General features: G+C 38.1%; 1 protein-coding gene across 12 annotated transcripts in view; it reads left to right on the forward strand.

Annotated features, from left to right (window-relative positions):
* PATJ (PATJ crumbs cell polarity complex component) overlaps positions 1-19,721 on the forward strand; it is a 309,148-nt gene that overhangs the window by 194,068 nt on the left and 95,359 nt on the right. For all 12 annotated transcript variants that reach the window (XR_004974443.1, XM_036352893.1, XM_036352882.1 and 9 more), the window contains one exon: positions 10,125-10,216. Coding sequence is in view for 11 of the 12 variants with exons in the window: in XM_036352893.1 (XP_036208786.1) it covers positions 10,125-10,216 (92 nt within the window). In the remaining variant the exon portion in view is untranslated. The remainder of the gene's footprint in view (positions 1-10,124; positions 10,217-19,721) is intronic.

The raw sequence follows: 19,721 nt of genomic DNA on the forward strand, positions 1-19,721 counted from the left end.
GTTTTAATTCTAATTGATTCCCTAACATACTGGGTTGTCATAAGGTATTGTTTCTCACTGCTATTTTTCTCTTTTTCAATTTATAGGTTATACTTTTCACATGTTTTTAAAGTAACATGTGATCATAACAAAATTATTGTTTTCTCTTTTACCTTTGTAATACTACTCCTTCAGAAATAACCATTGTTAACATTTTTCCTATTTGTCTCATGCCGAGTCATATACATCTGTGCAAACATAGATTTTATGGTTAATATAAAAAACAGAATCATACTGCACTGACCTTTTTACTGAGTGGTGTAATACTATAACATACTGGTGTATATGTCCTTGTGCAGTTATCATGCTGTCATGCAGAGTAGTGTGGCGCTGCCAGACTCTGTACGAGATGTGTTTTGAAAAGATAACACATATATGTGATGTAATCCTGCCTCTCTAGGATTGATTCACTGACAAAGTTAATGTTAAAAAAGAAAACACACACACACAGGTGGATTGGTTTGTGGCAATGTCTACAGAAGCAGCAAGGAAAATATTTTTATTTTATTATTTTTTTGTTGATGAGAGAGAGAGAGAAGGAAAATATGTTGAAAGCAAGAGCCCAAACTTCCAGTAATAGAGGAAATTAGAGTAGAGCTCTAATCTGATTGTTAGTATGAAATAAGCAAACATTAAACTGGGCATTACCAGTTTGAGGAATGTCTTAACTGATAGCATGTGCTGATGTTCTTGGAAGAAGGAATTCTAGGTCAGGTCATCTGACTTCTATTTATTTATGTGACTAACAATACCATTAATAGAATTGGGCTGTAATGCCTCAGCCTCCTAGGAAAACCTGATTCCCCTGCAATATTAATGAGCTGTTAAGAGGTAGATATTTCTGCCTTTCGTTACTTATTCCTTCCTATGCCCTGAAGGTAATAGGAAATTATCTACAGGCACCTATTTAATTTGGTCAGTGAACCAACCTATAGCAATTGGACCAACTTCCATGGAAACACTAAAAATCAGAGCAGCACAAACATATTTCTCTGCTCACTTCCTTGAAGTCAATATTTTTCAAAATTGTCAGCATTTAGGAGTCAGAAGAATATCTTACTATTTTCCCGATATATCAAATTTAGAATGATGTGAACTACATATTACTATTACTTTGCCTTTAGAAGGTATTTCAATTTAATTAGTTTTGCTTGAGAGAAAATAAATCTTTCATGCTTAAGCTTTTTAAATGAATGTGTTCCTTTGGGAACATTGTACTGCACAAGAAATAGATTAAATTGAAGCTGCATCTATTAAACTTAGTCCTCAAAACCTGCTCCTTTGCCCAAAGTATTAAGATATTGGAGCTTATTATTATTTATTTTGTCTTTTGGAGAAAAATTTAATATGATATTCTTCGTTCTAGTGCAGTTGTGTTTTTATGTAAGTTTTAGTCATCTTCTCTGTTTTTATCACTAGCTTTGGTGTCCATTACTTCCCTTCAGTTCTCCCATCTGTAAAACTGAAGCAGGAAGTTGGCCAGCCACGGGAGGTTGGCTGTGGGAGCGCACTGACCACCAGGATGCAGCTCCTGCGTTGAGCATCTGCCCCCTGGTGGTCAGTGCGCATCATAGCGACTGGTCATTCGGCCACTTAGGCTTTTATATATATAGGTTTCTTGGTCTGGGGATCCTATTTTGAGAAGCTTTGTTAATTGGATTTAAAATTCCATAGGATTAAAATGTGCTGTCCTATGGCTTTTCTCCCCACCCCAGATAAATACCCTTAGAAATGTGTCTTATTATTAGCAGGAAAGGCTTTTGGATTCTAACAGATTTGACTATAAATATTGGCTTTAGATATGTTATATTGGTCAAATTCCTTAAACTCACTAAGCCTCAATTTCTCTATCTGTATAATGAGGTAGTAATGCATTCCCTCTACTGATATGTGTGAGACTTAAGTGAAATAATGTATTTAAGATGTGCACGTGTGTGTGTGTATAGTGTGTGTGTCTTGTATGCCCTAAGCATTTATTAAATGGTATTATTATAACTAAGTAGTTATAAAATATCAATATAGAAAAACAAGTTGGAAATCACTTTAAATCCCACCAGAGATACCATTATTGTTGACATTTAGTAGAGATACTCACAGAGCTTTCTTTAGACTCAGATAGAAACTTTTATATAAATGAAAATAATGTGAAGAATGGATTACATAATATTTGTCACTTTTCACTCAATACTGTTATCTTTTTACGACAGTGGATCTAGTTCTTTATCATCCTCCTTTATCTCCTCTTAATGGTGCAGTTTTCCATTTATTAGTGCGATGGAGGAATGTAATAAATCTTTTTTTATGATCTATAGTTTTCCATTTTTTATCTATTATAAGTACTATAGCCACGATAGACATTTTGCCCCTGGATTTTAAAAAAATTTAGTATAAATTCTTAGAAGTGAAATTGCTAGATTAAAAATTACCTGGCCAGCATGGCTCAGTGGTTGAGAATCGACCTATGAATCAGGAGGTCACGGTTCGATTCCCAGTCAGAGCACACACCTGGGTTGTGGGCTCTATCCCTAGTAGGAGGCAGGCAGGAGGCAGCTGATCAATGATTCTTTCTCTCCCTCACCTTTCCTCTCTGAAATTAATTTTAAAAACAAATAAAAATTAACCTACAAAAGCATTCATTGAGTTATAAACAATTACTATTTGTTCATTTTTTTTCTGCATGTGTGATACTCAAAGAGATTATTATATAAAAAAAAGACATTAGAATCTCTTGGAAATGTAAATTTTAAAATATATTTGAAAGTGAACCAGGGAGAAGGACTCTCAGATTTTAATGTCAGCAATTCCAGTTAACTGAATTCCAACTCAGTTCTTTAATAATAATTGTCACTGTTCATAACAAATCTCTCTACTTTAATGAAAGCATGGGCAGAGAGGATGTTGTTGAACATAATATTATAACATGATATCCAAACCTCAGGCAAATCTGTTGCTTGAAGTAACTTTTAATTTATGTATAATTAATATTTTCAATCTGAGCTTAACTTAATTAATATTTACATCCAATTTGGTAAGTTTTTTAAAAGATTTAATTGAGCTGCTCTCCAGAATAAATTTATATTCATGTTCAGTTGAACTATGGAAAACTAAGAGTAGTTGAAAACCTATCTCTTCATGATATTTTTGAATAATTAACTTTATTGAAACAAATCTCATGAAAAAACCTCTAAAGTGAAAGTTTATGTAGTATAACAAAAGGATTTACATCCATTTACTTTTATTGAATCCTTACCAGATTAATTCTACTTCTTCTGGAAAATATAGCAATTAAGTATCCCATCTCTTATACCTAAATAATATAGAGGGTTTACCTCAAATCAGTGTGGCTTTGTTATTGTTTTTGTTTTTGTTGTCTTGTTTTACTACTGTGACAAAAACCAACCCATGAGGGGGAAATGTCTCACCCACTAGACTATGACCTAAGTTTTACAGATAAGGCGTTTCTCATGTGGGGCTATTGTCTTCAGTGTCTATAGGTGCTATAATTTGCTCCTGAATGACATTTCAGAGAGAGTCTTGATTGCCCCACTCGATATTCAGCCTGGAGGGTCCTGACAATGCAAACTTGTGTGGCCCACCGTTATGGATAGTATTTGTGATAGGAAGGTTTGAAGGACCATCCCTTGTAAAGAGAAGTGATCGTGTGCTGGCCAAGATCTCCTGTCTGGTCTGATTTTCTCATTGAGTGCAATGAATCACATAAAATACACTTTCCATCATCATGGCTTGCTGAATGTGAGAGGAAGTTATAATTTATCATCTAAACTAGTGTTACCAAACTAAAGGGGGTTTGTTCACCTGTGTACATCAAAGACCAATCAAATGCAAACAGGAGTTTGCTGCCAATAAAGTAGAGGTTTAATGTTAAGGGGATGGCACCAAACCTGGAGTCACAGGTGAGCTCGTGTTCAAAGACCGAGCTCCCCGATGGCTTGTAGGGGATGGGCTATATAGGGGGGAATCATTAGTCATGGTGACTAATGGAGTTAGGGTCACAGCTAGGGTCAGTGCTAGGGTAGGGGATCATTGATCAGTGCATCTGGTCCTGACGTCATCCAGGGTGTCACTGTCTGGTTTCCCAAGGGTGTGGTCAGTGGGGCCTTGTGCTTTTCTGGGCCTGGAGCTTAAACACCATGAGGCCTAGATGTTATCTCTAGTTTGACTGAAACTCTATCTCTGGGGTCAATAGACACGATGTTTGTTCTTAAGGTTTTTGATGCTGACCAGAACCTCATTGTCCTGAGGGCTTAATGACTGAGGGAGTGGATGTGCAAGGGAGAGGGAGATGGTGCATCAGGACGCTGGGTGAGGCCAGTTTGAATGAAAAGGAAAGAAAGGAGAAAAGGTTGTCTTGAAGAAATGAAGTTTCTGTGCCGTTACACTAGGTTGCTTTTGAGAGGGAATGCTATTTTTTTTTTTATTGCTTAAAGTAATACAAAGGGTATTACATATGTGTCCATTTTTTCCCCCTGCCCTAGACAGTCCCCTAGCCTCCCCTATCCCCCAGTGTCTTATGTCCATTGGTTATGCTTATATGCATGCATACAAGTCCTTTGGTTGATCTCTTACCCCCCTACCTCCTGTCCCCCAACCCTCCCCGGCCTTCCCGCTGCAGTTTGACAATCTGTTTGAGGCAGCTCTGCCTCTGTATCTATTATTGTTCAAAAGTTTATAATGGTCTCTATTATCCATGAATGAGTGAGATCATGTGGTATTTTTCCTTCATTGACTGGCTTATTTCACTTAGCATAATGCTCTCCAGTTCCATCCATGCCGTTGCAAATGGTAAGAGTTCCTTCCTTTTTAGAGCAGCATAGTATTCCATCGTGTAGATGTACCACAGTTTTCTAATCCATTCATCTACTGATGGGCACTTAGGCTGTTTCCAGATCTTAGCTATGGTGAATTGTATTGGAACAACATATATATACTGGACTATTCCAGAAAAATTAGGATATATGTTCACCCTTGAATGGAAGAGTTCTTGATTTCAGATTTTAAGAAAATAGATTATTTGGGTAGAAAGGGAATACCAAATCAGAACTGAGGATAGTTTTCTCACCATTATGAGATAATATTAAAGATAAGGCCATCTCTGAATAATTTATTATAATTTCCATATATCACGGAGTCACCTTTGAAAGGAGAGACTTTGGGAAAGACACCTAGTTTTTCTACTTCTCAGATTACTGAAATAGATAGAAAATAATGTTATTCCAACTTCTAGGTAATATGATCACTCATATTCTTAAAGGATGGGAGCAGTATTTACCCCCAAATGAAATATGATCATATTAAGTATATTAAAAGTGTATTAAGTATATATCCTTGTTCAGGGTGCAGTTCATTTGCAAAAGAGAAAGGTGCTGTCTTATTGGGACTCCATAGTGCATTTGGGACTTTAAAAGCCTCACAGTCAACAGTCAGGCATTTCCCCTCTGCATGGTGGTGAAGTACTTGATTCTGAACTCTGTGTCTTGAAACTTTCAGTTCTACGATGCTAGATGACTAAGCGTCCTCCTGTTCCTGCTCAGAGATTATTTAGGAGACATCTTTATAAAGATGACCTCTCCAAATCATCTGATTTTTATGGGTACCATACACACGATGTGACATCTAAGCGTGCCTGAGGATTACAGACTTTTAAACTAGTAGCAAAATCACCTTGGGCAACTTCCTCAAGCTCTTGCAGTTCCAGTTTCCTCATCTGGTCAAAGTACATAGCATCCCAGTTCTTGTGAACTTTAAATGAGATGTTGTGCATGAAGAGTGTAGCACAGTGTTTGGCACAGAGTAAGCTCAGTAAATAGTAGCCATTATTAGTTGGAATTAACCTGAAAGACTTCTGAGGGTGTGGAATGCTTGTTTTTGGTTTTTTTGTGGGCTCTTCTTTGCCTGTGCTAAACTTAGAAGATGACCTACATCTGTTGTTTAAAGAACAATGCCCTCAGAGAACAGCCGCTTCCCAGAAATAGAGGGACAGTCTCGAGTTAATTATGCACAAAATGCATCATCTGGAGTGTGTTTCCTTTAGTGATGAAGAAATATAAAAACTACTTTTGTAATTAGAAGCTATATGCTTTTTATTTAAACAGCGAAGTTGTTTTATATTGTATAAGATCTAAGGAAACATGAAATCTTCCTCTCAGAGCTGCTAAGTGTCATTTCTGAGGCCAGAAAAGGGGCTTTGTCTTAGATTTTTTTAATCCAGAGATATGCTTTTTTTTTTCCATTTAGTTCCGTTAAATCAGGTTTCACTCTGCCCCGAGTTTCTTGTTCTGTTCCAGTCTTCCACTGAAGAGCCTTTGAGCCTTGGCAGGAAGCACCTGCCTTAGTAGTAAGCACGGCAGTCATCGGCCCTGGAAGAAAACACCAACAGCAAGCAAGCTGCCTTCTCCTCCCACTGCCACAGCATCTGCACATTCAGAAACTGTGCCCAGAAAGACATAACTTTAGATTTTCTTTTAGGCAAATTAAAGTTAACGAACTGCTCTCTTCATTTGGGCTGTAATGCTTTCCTCTTAAAATAATACTACTATGTATCCTCGTCTATAAAAATGGAGGACCACAGCTAAAAAGCAGGCATATCCATAAATGTGAAACAGCTCAAGTCTTTATATACTTTACTAGAAGCCCGGTGCATGAAATTTGTGCAAGGGGGTGGGGTTCCCCTCAGCCCAATCTGTACCCTCTCCAATCCGAGACTCCTGGGGATCGGGCCTAAACCGGCAGTCGGACATCCCTCTCATAATCCAGAACTGCTGGCTCCTAACTGCTCACCTGCCTGCCAGCCTGATCACCCCTAACTGCCTCTGCCTGCCGGCCTGATTGCCCCCAACTGCCCCCCTGCCGGCCCGGTCGCCCCCAACTGTTCCCCCTGCTGGCCTTGTCACCCCACACAGCCTACTGTTCAGTTGTTTGGTCGTCCCTCACTAACCCCCTGCCGGCCTGGTTGCCCCACACAGCCTGCTGTTCGGTCATCCGTCTGGTTGTTTCGGTCGTGACAGCCCCTGGTTTTTTATATATTAGGATACTTTATATACTTTATAAGCTTTAGCTCAGTCACTTTCAGGACTAGAGGCCACCTCAGAGAAAGTGTACTAGCAGTTGATTAGTGGAAGTGCCACTTCCATTCATGGCTGTATGAGTCACCACGTCTTCATTGAGCACCACTGTATGCAAGCTATGTATGACAAGCTGGGGAACACAAAGAAGAGGACACTGGTTCCTGCCCTCAAGGAGTTTAGCTCAGTTCAATAAAATGTCGTGTGCCTGACTAATGCTTACCACCCAACAAGGATTGACTTTACCAGGTCGGGTAGGGTGTAAGTGCAATAAGAAAAATTATTATAAACCTGGTGCCATAAAACTCAAAGCCTGGAGGGTTTGATAGGTCAAGGTTAGGGAAAGACTTTCTGAAAGCAGAGGCCAGGCACAGTGGAGAAGATATTTGCAAATAATTACCTGAATGCCAGCCATCGAATCAAGCAGATTCCACACATCATCTCATTTTAAAATTGTGATGTAAAGATCCTTATTTGTAGTAAAGATATTGAAAAATATGGTTAGCAAAACAAAAATGATCATGGTAGACATTCTATGTTATAACTAGGTTTTGCCCCTTAATACGTTTTGGGTATTTCCTATGTCACTAAGTATGTTTTTTCACCTTATTCTTAATGACTGCCTGATTTATTTAACCATTTCCCTTATAACTAAGCTAGGTAAGATGTAATTACAAGAAAAAAATTTAAAAAGGAAACAATTAAGACCACGAAGAAAATATGTAGTCTAGCGGGTAGGCACTTTTTTAAAAGAGATTTTATTTTTTTAGAGAAGCAAAATTGAGAGGAAGTTACAGAGACTGTCCATATACGTCTATCTCCACACATTCACAGCCTCTCCCATTATCAACATCCCCCTCCAGAGTAGTACATTTATTGCAACTGATGAGCCTACATTGACATATCATTTCATGTCATAATCACCCAACGTCCATAGTTCACATTAGGGTTCATTCTTAGTCTTGTACATTCTGTAGGTTTGGACAAATGTATAATGGCGCATATCCATTAATGTAGTATCATACGGAGGGTGGGCACATTTCTTAATAAAGTATATTAAAAGGGCAGAAACTTTAACAGAAAAAAATAAGTAGTTTTGAATACATAAAAATTTAAAAATCTTTTGAGTAATCAAGATTATGCAACCTCAGAGGGAAGGCAGGGGAGAGAGGGGTGAGAGATCAACCAAAGGACTTGTAAGTATGCATATAAACAGAACCCATGGACACAAACAGTAGGGGGGTGAGAGCATGACTGTGGGAATGACTGGGGAAAGGTCAATGGGGGAAAAAGGAGACATACTGTTCTTTAAACAATAAAGAGTTAAATTTAAAAACAAGATTACTATAAAATTAAAGGCATTATCATTAAATTCTCACAACAGTTTTATGAAGTAGGTGCTTAGATTTCTTTTAAAGAAGAGGAAACTAAGGTGCAGAAAAATGACACTGCAGATCAGTGGACTTCTGGGATATTGATTATCTTGGTGAAGAATAAACGTTGGTAGAATAAGAGACATATTGAAGAAGTAGTTCAAGTTTAATCTTTGCAGCAGCCTTTGATATGAATCCCAGCTACTATGTCAAGGTGATGTTGATCTTCATTTCAACAGTTAAAAATATTATCTTTTGCCTGGCTGGTGTGGCCCAAGGGTTGAGCGTCGACCTATGAACCAGAAGGTCACAGTTGGGTTCCTGATTAGGGCACATGGCCGGGTTGTGGGCTCAATCCTCAGTGTGGGGTGTGCAGGAGGCAGCTGATCCATGAGCCTCTCTCATCATTGATGTTTCTCTCCCTCTTTCTCTCTCCCTTCCTCTCTGAAATCAATAAAAATATTATATATATATATATATATATATATATATATATATATATATATATTTCCATTCCATCCTTTGAACTGTTCACTTCCATACCTTCCATACACTTTCTCATTATAGCTGTTGTGACAAAAATGATACCTTTTTCAGGTGTGTTCATATGCAAAATTTCAGAGCTATCAAGAGCAGACAAATTAGATGCTAATTATAAAAAAGCATAAAATCCCTTTTTCTATCCCTTATACAATAGATTATATATGCATCCCTTTAGTAGTAGAAATTATCTAGTCTCAGATAAACAGGGACAGTATAGTATGGATCGTTAATTACTTGTTAAAAGCAGGAGGAGAAAAGCCAAAACTGGCCCAACCGGTGTGGCTCAGTTGGTAGATCATGGTCCTGAGCAACAAGAGGTCGAAGGTTTGATTCCCAGTTGGGCACACGCCTAGGTTGTGGGCTCCACCCCCAGCTGGGGGCATGCAGGAGGCAGCCGATTAATTTTGATGCTTCTGTCTATCCCTTTCCTTTTCTCTCTCTCTAAAAAAATCAATGAAAACATACTAAAAAAGAAAAAGAAAAGCCTAAACTGAACTATTAGCAATGGATGAAATAAAAAATTGATTTTGGGCTATCATCATAGTTTATCAGTGGGAAAATCTGGAATGAAAAAATTTAGAATGTAAATGTTTTTAGATCATATTTAGGTGAATTCCATCTAGTTAAAAATCCCATCACATCTTGGATAAAAGCAGCTGGCTTACTGATTGTTTACAATAAAATGTTTCTGTGCAATTGATCTAAAATTTGATTGAAAATGTAGATATAATATTTTCCTCCTGTGGAGTAACAAAATTTATGCTATGTAATAACCTTGACATGTTTATGGCATCATATTAAATGGGCCCTCCAGAGTGCTGGTGAATACCACAGTTTGGTCTGTTTTCTACATTTTTTAAGAATCTGGAAAAGCTGTAGGTAATGAAATATGCATCATAAACTTTTTGCATCTAGCTCAACTACTGCTGTCTTGATGCTTTAAGAAATGAATGGATTTAATTAGTATTGTTTAATTCCATGTATATAGATATATTCTTGTATAACATATAACTGTATACGTACATTTTTATACAAAATGTACATATTGCATGTTTTACAAGTACACTTTATATTTTGTCCCAAACAGATAAACAATCAGATTCTGTACGGAAGAAGTCACCAGAATGCATCTGCCATTATTAAGACTGCCCCATCTAAGATCAAACTGGTTTTCATCAGGTAAGATAGATATATCATAAAATCTGAGCTCTCTTCAGGAAATGTTATTATTTATGTACGACTATTGTATCTTTGGTTTAACAAAATCACTGTATCCTAAAAATACATTTTCCTTTTGTAGCTGTCACTGTAAGAAAAGTCTAGTTTGTTTTGAGTATGAGGCTTTCTTATTATTTGTTTCACATGATAGTACTGGTAGTTGAAACCAGTATTTGTATTTCATTTTTTAAAAATCTTCCCTTCCTGGATATGATTCCCTCTCTACAAATATAATAGCATCTTCTAGCTTCTTCTACTTCGGTCACGATCATTTGGTATAGGAGCTGACTCATTAATGTCTACATCAATGAATAGGCAGGAAAACAGAATCCAGGGAACTATAGAAGCTTCATATTAGGAGTGCTGGTGAGAAATCGAGAGGGGAGGTGATGTGAGCTCTGCTGTCTAGAGTTACATGGTGTGTTTGGAGCTCCATATGTACCTACACCTTGCCTGCTGGCTGACTGAGCCTTTTTGGCAGAAGTGAATCAGATTTGGGGAGTCCTCATTGGTGGTAGCCACCATTGCCTCATCGGCAGTGGAATGAGCTTCGATTCTGTTATTGGTCTAAAATGACAGGAAAATCTGAATTATTTTTAAGTGACATAACTAACCCTGTATGTTAACTGTTGCTCTGTTTCTCTTCCTTCTGAGCCTCAGTTATTTGTAAAATGGGAATAATAAAGCATCTGCCTCATTGTGATATTTCAAAAATTTGAAATGTTCAGTAGAATGTCTAGCATAGAGCAAAGGATGAGAATGTTAACTGGTATTTTATGATGGTGATTATTCTTCTTCCTCTTCTATTACCTGTCAGTAAGACCTATCTAATCCCAGGGGACTGCTGAGATTAAGGGGTAATTTTATTCCCAGATATGGGCACTACTGTAGGTGAATAAAATATTCCTTCCCACACCATCACTTCAGCCTCAGGGGGTGTTATTGCTTTGTTCCTAAAGAAATCCTACATTAGCAACTTTTTCTCCCACTCACTAGCATTTTCTGGCCTTCCAGTTTTTTACTCTTGTTTCCTTTCTTCTGCTTGTATGTCTTTGTGTGTTAAGGTGACCTTCTCTGGCTTACTCACCTTGACCTACTGTTAGTCACAGATCTTCTCTTTGAGTTTCTTTGCCCTTCCTCTTGCCAGAGGTTACAAAATTAAACTTAGATGGTGAAAAGATGAACAGACTTGAGGAATGGTCAGCCACTCAGGAGTTTAGGATCATGGGATATTGGGCGGAACACTTTGTGAAGTGTATGATTGGCTAGCCATGGTGCTGTACACCTGAGACCAGTATAAAGTAATGTTAAAAGTGAACTGTAATTGAAAAAAATATATATTAATTTAGAAAAAAGAGTTTAGGTCCTCACTGGTGTGGTTCAGTTGGTTGGAGCATCGTCCCATACACCAAAAAGTGTAGGATCAGGGAACATGCCTGGATTTTGGGTTCCATCCCAAATTGGGATGTGTGCCCATTTGGGGCACGTGCAGGAGACAGCTGATTGATGTTTCTCTCTCACATGGATGTTTTACTCTTTCTTTCCCTCTTCCTCTCTCTAAAGTCAATAAAAAACAACAAAGATTAGGATGTCCATTGAGAGAAGTCCATGCAAGTAAAGAATTCAAACCACTTGGCCTTAAAAACTTTGCATAAAGTTGTGTGAGGATAACATGAGAAGACTTAAATAGCACTCAATGGTGACTGCACTGAAGTGCTCAACACATGGTGGAGACTGCTACAGTGCTATTGTTAATGTTCCTGTTACCTCTTTAGCATTTGTGCCTTTGTTACCTTCCCATCCTGGGCCATCCCATTTTAAAGAGAGCAAAAAGAAAATGGACTAGGATCCAAAGGAAATCTTTTGATGCAATTAAGTAGTTGGGAAATAGAACCCTCCACCTTCAAGAAAGAAAGATTAAATGATTTGAAGTTGTTTAGAATACAGAAGAGAAAGCTGAGCAGAATATTAGTAATAGTAATAAAGCCCCATTAATTTAGTATCTGATGATTTCAATTTTGATTATTCAGAATGGATCAGTATCAAGGAAATAATTTGTTCAGTAAATTAATAGTAAAGCATAATTGAGGATGCTACTGAATATTTACCGACTGGAAGTGATTTTAAGCAATTTAGAAGTATCAATGTATATTCAAAATACATAATCTAATTATCGATGTTCCTTGCATGATCATTAAATTATAATTCCTAGCACATAATGGGCATTCAGGAAGCTCTATATCTATTTTTATAGGGAGAAAAAAGATGTAGTCATAATTCTGAACAATCTAGCCACTTTTAGACTGTAAAGGAAAATGAGCTTAAGTTTAATCAAGAGTTATGTATGCACTGCTGACAACTTTTTGTGTGATTCCGTAAATACCTCTGATAATTTGTGTGCCAACATTTTATTAATTAATACTTCAGGTTTTTGTGTTTTTTTTTTTTTTTTTTTTTTTTTTTTTTTTTTTTGAGTCTTTTTTTTTATTTATTTTTATTTTTTAATTAATCTTTATTGTTCAGATTATTACATTTGTTCCTCTTTCTTTTCCCCCCATAACTCCCCTCCTCCCAGTTCCCGCCCCACCCTCCGCCCTCACTCCCCACCCACTGTCCTCATCCATAGGTGCACGATTTTTGTCCAGTCTCTTCCGGCATCTCCCACACCCCTTTCCCCCCCAGGAATAGTCAGTCCATTCCCTTTCTATGTCCCTGATTCTATTATAATCAACAGTTCATTCTGTTCATCAGATTATTTATTCACTTGATTCTTAGATTCACTTGTTGATAGATGCATATTTGTTGTTCATAATTTGTATCTTTACCTTTTTCTTCCTCTTCCTCTTCTTAAAGGATACCTTTCAGCATTTCACATAATCCTGGTTTGGTGGTGATGAACTCCTTTAGCTTTTCCTTATCTGTGAAGCTCTTTATCTGACCTTCAGTTCTGAATGATAGCTTTGCTGGATAAAGTAATCTTGGTTGTAGGTTCTTGGTATTCATCACTTTGAATATTTCTTGCCATTCCCTTCTGGCCTGCAAAGTTTCTGTTGAGAAATCAGCTGACAGTCGTATGGGTATTCCCTTGTAGGTAACTGAGTTTCTTTCTCTTGCTGTTTTTAAGATTCTCTCTTTATCTTTTGCTCGTGGCATTTTAATTATGATGTGTCTTGGTATGGTCCTCTTTGGATTCCTTTTGTTTGGGGTTCTCCGCGCTTCTTGGACCTGTAAGTCCATTTCTTTCACCAGGTGGGGGAAGTTTTCTGTCATTATTTCTTCAAATAGGTTTTCAATATCTTGCTCTCTCTCATCTTCTGGCACCCCTATAATTCTGATGTTGGTACGCTTGAAGCTGTCCCAGAGGTTCCTTACACTATCCTCGCATTTTTGGATTCTTTTTTCATTTTGCTTTTCCGGTTGGGTGTTTTTTGCTTCCTCGCATTTCAAATCATTGACTTGATTCTTGCGCTCCTCTGGTCTGCTGTCGGGAGTCTGTATAATATTCGTTATTTCAGTCCGTGTATGCTTAATTTCTAGTTGGTTCCCCAATATAAGATCGAGGGTCTTATTAGTTTTCTTGTAGATCTCATTAAGTTTATCGGCGGCTTCTAAACAGTTCTTGAGAGACCTTAAAAGTGTGGTTCTGAACTCTATATCTTCCATTGACAATTTTGTCCTGTTTCTTTGTCTCCGCATTTTGTTATGCTTCCTTGGTGCACCCCCTAGTGGTCTTTGTTCGCAGTCTTATAGTTAAATCTTGATTGTTGTAGCTAATTCCAGGGAGGGTTTGACCTCCAGGCCAAGTGGCTATGAGAATCAGCTGTGTCAGCAGTGAGAGAACTTCTGTCCTCTAGGGAGGTGCTAATCTGGCGTTTGCCTGAGGCTATCCGGCAAATGCCTCTGTGCAGGGCTTGGGCGGGGCGGGTCGCACAGGATCAACAGGGTGGGCCGGAGAGAGCAGTTATGGCGGCTCTCAGTCCTGTCCCCAGGGGCTCCGCCTCTCTGAGTCCCAGCACCCGCCGCAAAGCTCAGAGAGAAAGCCGCACTCGCTCTGACCGAAGCCAGACAGTCCCGCTTCTCCCGTTTGAGTCTGGGTCCCCAAAGACTCGCCCGGATCTGGAGCCCAGAGTCTGCGACTCCCTCCCGATTGAAAACGCCAACCGCGCCCTCCGCCGCCAGCCCGCTCCGCGCACTCCGCACCCCAGAACCTGACCTCAGCACTGCGCCTCCCCTGAGTGTCCGTATGCGTTTCTCTTTCCTCCTTGTTGTAGGACTTCCACTCAGCCAGTGTTCCTGTGGTTCTGGGTGATGTCCCTTCCGTTTTTTGGTTTCACTTTTGAAGTAGTTGTTCAAAGCAGCAAACTCCGGCGTTAACCTATGCCGCCATCTTGGTTCTCCTCCACTACATGACCAATACTTCAGTTTTCATAAAGGAAGAAACTATTCATTTGACTGAGAACTCTTAACTAAAGTGATGAAAGCAAGATTGAACAATAAGGCTTTATAAGTAATTAAAAAACAACTCCTATATTCACCTAGCTTGGTTTGAAACTGGGTTTAATCCTTGGGCTGTGTGAGCCTGGTCAGTTTCCTGATCTGTAAAATCTATAGCAATCTCATGAATTGTCTAATATATTAATATATATGAATTGCCTGGCAATATGGGCTCAATGATGTTCACTGCCATAGTGGTGGTGGTGGTGGTGATGATGATGATGATGATGGTGATGATGGCAGAAAACCATGAGAAGGGTGGGAGGAAGGAGGTAAAAGAAAAGAGGTCTTGGAGAAGGAAAGAAGAGGAAAAAGAAGAATCTCTCCTTCATATGTACTTTATCTACTTCCAGAATCTTGACTATTTTTTAAAGTTCAGCACATTCACAGTTTAAGAATGTTTTCATTAACATGATAATGTTTAAACACTGAAAGAGATAGCTACGGACATTATATCAAACCATTCCTGGTAAATGTTAGAATAAGAGACATGAGCCAAACCTGCCTAAAACATCTTTTAGTTCTGCTCCTCCTCCTCCTTCTCCTCTTCCTCCTCCATCTTCTTCTTTTTCTTTTAATGAGGGCCCGATATTCTAACAAGGAGAGAACACTATTTTTTTTGTTGTTTTTTTTTGTAGAGTGCTGTTTGAGTAATGTATAAAGAGGAATTTAATTAGTATGACTTAATCGTCAATTCAATAAAATATATAAGATTCTAATATCAACTAGTGTCAAAATTTAAAGCACTCAAGGGAATCAAGAAAATATTATATTGCTCATCAGCTCTGTACATCAGCGATGGAGGCATAATGGCAGATGGGTGCCCTATTCTTGTGTGGTAACCTGTGCATTTCAGGTGCTGTCCAACATACATGTCATCCTGTCTCCTTCAGGCTGATTGTCCAGCTCATTAATCATGTAGATATACCTTTCAACTTCTGCCTATGTATTACCACTTTCACTCTATTGTTACAAGAACCCCAATTTTGCCTTTTGGAAACTATCAAATTGGAGCAGTTAAATATTGACTTGTTATCAAGTTTCAGGAAGTAAAACTTAAATCATCTTGGCACAGCTGATACAATTATACTTATGAATTGCATAACATGTATTGTGTTTTATATATATGTTTATATTTGTATATATATTATTACTTTAAAAACTGATTTTTATAAGTTGTATTTCTTTAAAGTTAGTGCTGCTATTTGCCAATATTTTCTTCCCTAGTTGAAATTATTGATTCTCTATGCATTTCCAATAAATAGAAATTTTTGGCTTTTATACCTTGGCAATTTTTAAAAATTTATTGACAATTGTGATAAAATTGGGAACTGGCCACAAATTTAAGAGTATAATTAAGAGTAATCACAGAAAGCTGTTAAAATATGCTGCAAGCAACATATTGATTAACTAGGGCCTTTAATCTATAGTAATGTACATTTGTGTGATCATGTCCTTGTCATATTCTTTTAACACTCGTATTTATTCAGATACTAATTGATCTATAGTTCAAGAAGGGTCTGTGAGTTATTAAAGAAAATTAGTAAGTTGCCGCTATGTATATATGATTTACATAATCACTCACACACATCCCTCTTTGTCCCCCACATCATTAGATATTGGACAATCCAGTAATCACGTAATTGTGCCCTAAACCACATAGGGACCTTGATATACTAAATTTTTCTACTCTGGATCATCCAGAGGTGATATTACAACCTGGGTTCTTACTATGCACCTCACATTTAGTTCTGTGAGTTTTCCTACCCAGCATATCCTCTCTACACAAGCACACCAATTTAAGTACAGGAGGAGAGCTCTATTAATACGATGAAGAAGGAATTTCTGTGTTTGGCAGTGTAGGGATCCAAGGAGATTAATGATCCTGCCTGCAGCTCTTGTCATACACGCCCCCACTATCGAAAATTAAATGTCATGTATAACAACTCACTCTCCATTACTTAATTACTTGTGGAAAACATGTACTGTATAAAAAACTCCTGGGGCTTAAGGAGGCCAAATAAAACTGAAACCCTTGGATTTAGCGCTAGCTATCAAGTCCTCTTGAGTAAAAGTGGACTCACCATGGGATCCGCTTTACTGTATCAATTAAACATATGTCTTGGTTTTGTAATTAGAGATAGAGTGTGCCCCGTCATTTTCTGGCCATATCCCTAAAAGACGACATTGACTTGAAATCAATGTGACTGTCAGAGTCCTATCTGGGAGAAGTCTATCTAAATAAGCAAAGGGAATGCCTGCTTTTAAAATCCTTTTTGTGCCCTGCTCTTGATTCTTTATATCTAGTTTTGATAAATAGGAGAAAAGATGGTGGGCACAATCATGAGTTTTACTTTCATAAAGAAATATTCATGTATTTATGCAATAAGTATGTGTTTAGTGCTACTTGTGCTGGTGCTGTAGAGTCAGCAACACAATCTCTGCCCTAAAGAAGGAGGCAGAGAGTAAACAGTCTGGCACCTTGATCAGTGATATAAGTGCTATAATATTATGGGGACATATAGGAGACGAACTTAACCTAGTTTGGGACCCTAAGGGAAGGTGTCACAGAGAAAGACACTTAGAAAGTATGTATAAAAACCCACAGGTTTTCAGAATTGGATGTCATACCCAGTATACTTGAATATGTACTTGTAGGAGAAAAGCAATCCATCTTTAAGAAGGCACCATTAGATGACTACAGCTGTGTATGTCGTTTGAATACTGTAAGAAACCATCTTTCTGACTCTCGTGAACCATTAAAGAATTCAATGCCCCTTTTCACATGCACAATAAAATATAATTCATGGGATATATGACATGAAGTTTTAAGGAAGAGGCCTGCCATTAGCACTAAACTTTATTAGGAGTTGCAGGGAGAAAGGAAGTAGAGATACATGCCTGCAATTTCAAGGCTCTCCAGTATCTCTGTTGGACCATCTGGTAGACCATATGAGTCTCTCAAGTGCTCTGAAATCTTGACTCTTGCTTAATTTCTTCAGTACTTGTTCCCTGTGCTATTCATATTAAATTGCAATTGTGATTATTTGTTTTATAATAAATAATTTATAAGTCTTTCAGTGAAAGAACAAGGTGTAGTTGAAGTGTTTTGTGTTTTGCTCTTTTGTCAGACACTGCAAGTTATTTATTTAATTTATTTTTGAGAGAGAGGAAGGGAAGGGGAGAGAGAGAGAGAAACATTGATCGATGTGAAAGAGGAACATCGATTGGTTGCCTCTGGTATCCATGCTGACCCACCACCTTTTGGTGTATGGGACAATACTCCAACCAACTGAGCCACACCGTCTACATGAATGAATTTAATTCAAACATTTATTGAGTACCTACTGTTTGTCAGATGCTTTATAAAGCCATAGAGTTAAGTTTTCCAAAAACTTCCAAGACATGCAAATAAATAACTATACATCAGGCAAAACAAGCACCAATAGAGAGAACTCTATGATGTGAGGGTTACTGAGATTGTATTTTAAGGCTTGGTTGCTAGGAGTGCAATCAAGTGCTTCACAGTTAAGAGGGAATGATTTAGATGTAATGAGACCAGGAGAAAGCAGAAAAAGGAGACAGGTAAGTAGGAACATTGTTGTCATAGTCCAGGCAATGTTAAAAGTACATGAGTTAGGATGGGGACCATAGAAGAAAAGACATGAAAGGATGAAGTCTTTAGAATGTAATCATTAGACTTGGAGATGTCTGGATATAAGGGGTGATGGCTGAATGTATTAAGAGTAACTGAGTACTTAGCACCTGGAAATTTCAGCATCTGAGATTGAACATCATAGAACCATGACATATTAAATGTTAACTATTGTGCCTTAGTTCTCTGACATTTACATTATCTTACAACAATTCTAGTAGAAGGTATTAATTCCAATTTTATAGATTAAGAAACCAAGATTTTTAAAAGTTGTTTGGTATCTTGCTTACATTACATCTTACTGATAGAACTTAAATAGATAGAACTGTATTTTTGCCTAGGTTGTCTTAAGTGTAGATATCTTTTCAGAATAGCGCATAGTTGCCTTATACTATATATAATCATTTCCATTGATGTTATCCAGATACTACCCTCCGGATCTCTGTGTGTCGGGTTCTAAATTTTGAGTTCCTGGGAGAAACAATCTGTTGGCACAAACTGAGGCAGGTAGTCTGCCCCCTACATCCACTGAGGGTGAGACAGGGTGTCAGTGTTACACAGTGTAGACATTGCAACTGTAGCCCATCCAGAAAATCACTGTGAGCTGGGCAGACACCCCAAAGAAATGTCCATTAATGTGGCTCATACTGACAACTGGGTGACTGCAGGCAACACACTGTCATTTACTCATTGTAGCAGCTTGGAAAGCACAGAGGATAGTTTTAAGAGTTCTGCTTTTTATCTTTTCCCTGCCTTCTTATACCACTTCCATTCAACAGACCTTTACAGGACACCTACTCTGTTAGTTACAAGCTGGGGACACAGAGAAATCAGATCCCATCTCTTTGTTTAGCAAGGGAGGAAGAACAGCACAATGTTCATAGAGCACAGTAAGTACAATGATAAGGACGTACACTTACAGAGTTCCTTACCCTGAAAAATTGTTCTCACTGTTATCCCTGATAGAACTCCATTATCTCTCTCCCAGCAGCTATCAAAGACAATAATAAAAACACCAACAAACAAGTACAATTCCCGATTGTGTCCTATATGGGGCACTGAGGCCTACGAAACTTGTTGATTATGTTGCAAAGAAAAGTTAATTATAAAGCAAACAGATTTCATTCCTTATGAGAACATAGAATATGAGGTGTCAGGGGTCCCCAGAATTCATTCAGGTTAACTGATTATGTGTGTTTTTAAATACGTTTTTATAATTTTAGAAAGAGAGGAAAAGAAAGGGAGAGGAAGAGAGAGAGAAACAAACATCCAGTGGCTGTCTCCTACAGGACACCTACTGGGGTTCAAGCCTGCAAC

The sequence above is a fragment of the Myotis myotis genome, unplaced genomic scaffold (genome assembly GCF_014108235.1).
Source record: "Myotis myotis isolate mMyoMyo1 unplaced genomic scaffold, mMyoMyo1.p scaffold_m19_p_2, whole genome shotgun sequence".
In the NCBI taxonomy this organism is placed as follows: domain Eukaryota; kingdom Metazoa; phylum Chordata; class Mammalia; order Chiroptera; family Vespertilionidae; genus Myotis; species Myotis myotis.